The sequence below is a fragment of the Zea mays genome, chromosome 9 (genome assembly GCF_902167145.1).
Source record: "Zea mays cultivar B73 chromosome 9, Zm-B73-REFERENCE-NAM-5.0, whole genome shotgun sequence".
Lineage (NCBI taxonomy): Eukaryota > Viridiplantae > Streptophyta > Magnoliopsida > Poales > Poaceae > Zea > Zea mays.
The window spans coordinates 45,273,162-45,279,935 of record NC_050104.1 but is presented as its reverse complement, the minus strand read 5'-3'; the positions used below and the strand labels follow the sequence as shown (position 1 = coordinate 45,279,935).

Below are 6,774 nucleotides of genomic sequence, written 5' to 3'. Positions count from 1 at the left end.
AAAACTAGATTATCCAAACAAAGTCTTAGATAATTCGTAATTTTTTTGTATAAGGTGATTCATATTTGTACAATCGGTGTATTTCCAAAACACACACAAGGAAATTTAGAAATGTAAAGAAGCTAGAGCGACAAAATATTGAACCGAGCCATACGTCAGTGCACGTTCAATTCGCAACCACTAAGGACTTATTTGGGATTAAGGATATCACAGAGGATTAGATTGGCTAAAATCTCCTTGCTATTTAAAATCGAATAGCAAAAGAAATTTAGCCCCTTCAATCTCATTCGGTATCATTCCTCCTAAACAAGCCTTAAATAGGGGAAAAAACCTCACAAACCCATCAACTCTCCAGCCACTACCGGAATTTGGCTCTTTGTCGAGTGTCATATTCTTTGCCGAGTGCCACGCAAAAAACCTTCGGTAAAAGAAAACACTCGGCGAAGAAGCTCTTTGCCGAGTGTTTTATTTTTGGCACTCGGCAAAGAGTTTCTTTACCGAGTGTCTTTTTTTGACACTTGGCAAATGGTTCTTTGCCGAGTGTCACAAATACAACACTCGGCAAAGATCTCTTTGCCGAGTGTTTTTTCTCCAACACTAGGCAAAGACAATTTAAAAATCACATTTTAAAGTAGTAAATTAATTCAAATGAAAAAGTTTTCAACTACAAATTTGTATAACTCATCATGATGTACAATTTATATATTGAACATTTCTTCATATGACAAAATAAAAATAAATTTGTTCATAAAATCTATATCTCTCTCGTAGTTTATGAAACTACAAGAGAGACGTATAGAATTTGTGCATATTGTTAGAACCATTATCTGATATAAAAAAATGACCAAACAACCAAAATAAACTTTGTAGATCTTGAAAAGTTATAGAAGTTTATAGTTGACAACTTTTTCATTTGAAGTCATATTGTCAATGAAAACTATGTCTAAATTTAAAAAATTTAAAATTTGAATTTTGAAAACGACTTCGAAAGAAAAAACCACCAACATGAAAGTTGTAGGTATTGAAGAGTTATCAAACTTTGTAGTTGACAATGTTTTAATTTGAAATCATCTTGTTATGCAAAACTATGTTTGAATTTTGAAATTTGAATTTTTCAAACTGTCTCGGATGGAAAAACCACCAAAATAAAAGTTGTAGGTCTTGAAATGTAATGAAACTTTGTAGTTGACATTTTTTGATTTGAAATCATCTTATCATTGAAAATTTCGTGTGAAGTTTTCAAATTTTGTAAACGATCTCGGATGTAGAAACTATTAAAATAAAACTTGTAGATCTCAAAAAGTTATGCAACTTTATAGTTGGTCACATTTTCAAATGAACTCATTTAGTGCCTTAAATAATCAAATTACTCTCGATTTGTTATAGTACATGGGGAATGAAAACGTAATATAAACATAATTGGTGTAGTAGTGTAGTGGTATAGGAGGGTATGCGTGAGAGAGAGGTTGCGAGTTCGAATCTCACCATTTACAAAACATATAAGTTTGATTCAAAATAATAGTGAAAAATGATAGGGCAACGGATAAGGTTAGGGGTAGGGTTGGAGAGTTGTTCCTAGAATTTAAAAAATGTTTTGCTGTTTTTTTTAATTTTTTCGATTCTTAATTTGTCGAATGCTTTTTGACACTCGGAAAAGTCTTTTGCCGAGTGTCCGAAAAAAGCACTCGACAAAGAACCCTTTGTCGATAAAATATTTGCCGAATGTTCTTTGCCAAATGTTACACTCAGCAAAGCCTTTGCCGAGTGTAAAATAGTCTTACATATGTCTTAGACACTCGGCAAAGAACGCGATTCTGGTAGTGAGCAGGCATAGCCTTGCACCTCAAGTCATGCATAGTAAATCCCGCTCTCATCTAACGCTCCGCAAAACATACTAGTACTAGTACACAAATGACTTATAGCCTCGTTAAGAGAGTCCATTTAAACGACACTACTTTTTAAGAAAAACGCATCACTAACAAAATTATTTTTGTAACGTCCATTTTACAAAAGCATCACTAGCAAAATGTGGCAATAATTTAGTGACATTTTTTATTTTACATATCTCTACTATAATCTATTTAGTGATATGTATATATAAACATGTCATTAGCTTCAAACGTCAGATTTGTTTAGTGACGTGTATTTAAATCAATGTCCCTAATATATATATATATATATATATATATATATATATATATATATATATATATATATATATATATATATATATATATATTATTGTCATGTATATATAAACACGTTACTGGCTTTAACCTTGACACCATAGTTATAATTCGAATTTTTCAAACGATCTCAGATGGAAAACCACAAAAATCAAAGGTGTGGGGTCTTGAAAAGTTATGAAACGTTGTAGTTGACAATATTTTAATTTGAAATCATCTTGTCATAGAAAAATACGTTTGAAGTTTTCAAATTTAAAATTCAAATTTTGTAAACGAGCTCATATATGAAACTACTAAAATAAAAGTTGTAGACCTCCAAAAGTTATGCAACTTTATAGTTGACAAGTTTTTCATTTGAATTCATTTAGTGCCCCAAATAATTAATTTATACACTCGTTTTGTTATAATATGTTAGGAAGGAAAACGTAATATAGACACAAATGAGTTGGTGGTGTAGTGGTAGACGAGAGCATGCATCAGATAAAGATTGTAAGTTTGAATTTCACGAGCTGCGCAGGGCTGCAGGTAGAAATTAATTTTTTCCCTAGGTAGTCCTCCTAGTGACACTCGTTTATAAAAACACCTCATCATTAAGGTGGTTCTGTTAGTGATGTATTTTTATGCATCAATGATCAGGTTTAATTAGTGACATAAAATCTTAGATAAGTTTTACACGCGTTACTAATTAACCTAAAAACGTTAATAAAGACATGTTTCTGATGTAGTGAATGTTTCTCATAAAAGTTTTTCGATGTCATCTTTTTGTGTGTAGTACATAAGTTTATTACTATTGGTGTCTTCTCTATATTGTTGATCATGTTTACTTAGATTAGTAAAGAGTATCATTTCTTCATATGAGTTGTCCTCGTCATCATCTCTGACATTTAGAACTTCAACAATTTTTATTTCATCTCATTCCGCCGTGTTATTGGATGTACCTAGAAAACTAGCACGACGTGATCTGCAAGCACCCATATATATATATATATATATATATATATATATATATATATATATATATATATATATATATATATATATATATATATATATATATATATATATATATATATATATATATATATATATATATATATATATATATATACACGCCATGTTTGTGACATACATTCTTAAGTCAACTAGAGTATGTTTATGACATACTCTGAAATGGTTCAAACAAGAACAACTCAATCAATTATCGATTGGTTGTTCCAACCAAGTTCCTAACAATATTATGAGCTCAAAGGAACAAAGAGAACTTGATTTGGAACCAAAAAGTTCAGAGGAAAACTCCAATAGTGCCGGGCAAAACTCCAGTAATGCTAGTGAGAAGTGTTGCTCGACAAAAAAAATGCTCAGATTAACTTCAAAATTTGTAGGCAGCAAGAGTTTAGGAAGTTGAAGTCATTCATGAAGTTTGAGCACAAAAAGATCAAAATTTTCAAGTAGGATCCAAAAACTCAGACTTGACCTAGGATTTTATTTATGTTTTGTCAAAAGACCAAATCTATTAGAAACTTGTCTACAAATCAGATAAACTCATACCAAAGGTTCCAATGAATCCATGACAGTTACTTATGATCTAGAGATTATCTCTAAAACATCTCCCAAAATCAAATCAAAATTCAAACAAGCGGGGTTGAGAGAATATGCAACTCACAAGCAAATACCATTAGATTTTCCGAAAAAGAAACGTCATGAGGGCTGAGTCTAGTTAGGGCCACACTTCTTCAAAAATACATAAACTTTAGATGTCGTGGTTTAAAAACATCTAAGGATTTTCTAGCTAAAATGAGAAAGGGGAGCATTACAAACTAAGTGAGGGAAATAAAAGTGCTAAAATAGATAACCAAGTGGTTCAGCCCTCTGCTCCTATTTACAAAGGATTATTCCTCTTTTCTAAACTACTTTTATATACATAGAGTATATCCACTTAGACAAGGGTAAAATAGACTAATCTTAAAATTTTGATCTGGCAGTCACACAATCTTCATGAAGTTGCTTCACCTTGACACACCCTCTATGATGACACCACGTGTCACCTCTGATTCCATACAGAACCATGCCACCACGTTTTGTGTTTGACCCAAATCCGACGAAACCTGTGAATTGTCGCATTGTATGGTTTTGCTCAAACACCAAAGCCCCCGTAGGTAGCGTACTACATACGCGTCCCCCACTTGGTAGACAAGTGTCGCGCCGACCCACAACCACATCGGCGACATGATCCGTCCCTAGATGTCATCCATCATGGCAAGTCACCCATCTACTCCAATCCCTCGATCAAGGCTCAGCCCTCGTCCTTCACCGCTCCCGATCCATCGATACCAACGAACATGACCTTCATCTTCATCATCGGCTACCGTCATCGGACTCTATACCTGCTTATTACCACAAGTCAAGTGATATGATGCACCAACAACATCATGCCCCTATTAGTCTACCCGATTTAACCAAAGGCGCTACACTTATCGACAACCACTCATAACAAACTAAACTAAAATGATACATATCAACCTTGTGTTCGTACAAATAGTCGTAGTAAAAACAAATATATGGCAAAACTGAAAAGAATATATATGGCGCGCACGGTAACTGACCTCATCAGCTAGCTCCGTTTATGTTTAGTTCATGTTTATCTTTTATGTTAGGACCAATTTTTTAAAGAGCTCCATTTTTTGGAACGCGTTCGTATGTCAATGCCTAAGTTCATTATGCATGCTCTTAGTAGGTCAAGAGAAGATTACACAGAGAAGGGATTGCAGTTAGCGCACATGGACGCCTACGCAGGACCAGGCTGTTACAGCGAAGTGAGCAACTCACACCACGTCGATCGCCACTATCCTCATAGCAGCCAGTGCGTCTATAAATACAAAGAGTTGAAAGGGCATGTCCATTCCACCCGAGATTACTTAACAAGAACATTCTTGCTCTACCCACATCACATAATTGACGCTCTGAGCCCTGCTTTTGTTTAACACCGATAGATCCATCGTCCATCAGCAGCATGGCATTCAGGTCTTGTCTAGTACGGCTGCTGCTCCCTATGGCAGCACTGCTTCTGCTCGCTGCCAGCTCGCCCGCGGCGGCTCAGCTGGTGGCCGGCTACTACAGCAAGACATGCCCGGACGCCGAGGCCATCGTCCGCAACGAGACGGAGAAGATCATCGCCGCCGCGCCCAGCCTCGCCGGCCCACTTCTCAGGCTCCATTTCCACGACTGCTTCGTCAGGGTAAGTGGTGGTACAACATGTCGTCGCAGATCGCAGTAGCGACTGGCGAGATTTCATTTGATCATTGCATGTGTAGTCGAATACTTACAGAAACATTCATCTGCATGCATGCGTGGTGCAAAAATCAAATTCCAGGGTTGCGACGCCTCGGTCCTGCTCGACGACCCCAACGGGGGTAACAAGGCCGAGAAGGACGCCAAGCCGAACAGGAGCCTGCGGGGCTTCGGCTCCGTGGAGAGAGTGAAGGCCAAGCTGGAAGCCGCATGCCCCAGCACGGTTTCCTGCGCCGACGTCCTGGCCCTGATGGCCCGCGACGCCGTGGTGCTCGCCAAGGGCCCATCCTGGCCAGTGGCCCTGGGGAGGCGAGACGGCAGGGTGTCGAGCGCCACGGAAGCGGCCGACAGCCTGCCTCCTGCCTTCGGCGACGTCCCGCTGCTCGCCAAGATCTTCGCCGCCAACGGCCTCGACCTCAAGGACCTGGCCGTGCTCTCCGGCGCACACACCCTCGGCACGGCGCACTGCCCGTCGTACGCCGGCCGGCTCTACAACTTCAGCAGCGCATACGGCGGCGCGGACCCGTCCCTCGACAGCGAGTACGCCGACCGGCTGAGGACGCGCTGCGGGAGCGTCGACGACACGGCCACGCTCTCCGAGATGGACCCCGGCAGCTACAAGACCTTCGACACGAGCTACTACCGCCACGTAGCCAAGCGGAGGGGCCTCTTCCAGTCCGACGCCGCGCTGCTCGCCGACGCCACCACCAGGGAGTACGTCCTGCGCATGGCCACCGGCAGGTTCGACGGCGTGTTCTTCCAGGACTTCGGCGAGTCCATGATCAAGATGGGCAACGCTGGCGTGCTCACCGGTGCTGCTCAGGGGGAGATCAGGAAGAAATGCTACATCGTCAACTAACTAGCTAGTTATTATATATACAAGCTAGCTATACTACCAAAGCTTTTAATTTGTTTGTTTGACGCAACGGAATTGTAGCTTGCTGTATTAATTAATCAATCAGTTCTCTACATATGTTATTTGCATGCTTATGTATAGCCTATTATTAATGGACGATAGACTATAATATATAAACAAGTGTCATCTGGCTCATCTCCATGATACGAACAATTAACGCATTTTTGCTGATGATGTGACTTAATTTGACGTATACAGAGAGAGATAGGAATTATTACCGGAGGTGTGTCCGAATCTCTGCCGCTGTGTGTGTGTGGCTGTAGCTGCGGCTGCGCACCGTGCTGTACTTGTCTCTGCAACCGCATCGTTGCCGATCGAGTAATACAAGTATAGAGATATGATGACGATGTTGATGGGATTGAGGCACCACTGCTTCCTGAAGCC

General features: G+C 39.5%; 1 protein-coding gene across 1 annotated transcript; it reads left to right on the top strand.

The window, feature by feature from the left end:
- The first annotated feature begins 5,084 nt into the window (after nucleotides 1-5,084).
- On the top strand, nucleotides 5,085-6,507 carry LOC100283865 (uncharacterized). The gene is made up of 2 exons (NM_001156763.2): nucleotides 5,085-5,421; nucleotides 5,557-6,507. Exons 1-2 carry the CDS (start codon nucleotides 5,197-5,199, stop codon nucleotides 6,331-6,333), a joined length of 1,002 nt encoding a protein of 333 aa, NP_001150235.2. The 5' UTR covers nucleotides 5,085-5,196; the 3' UTR covers nucleotides 6,334-6,507.
- The last annotated feature ends 267 nt before the right edge of the window (nucleotides 6,508-6,774 follow it).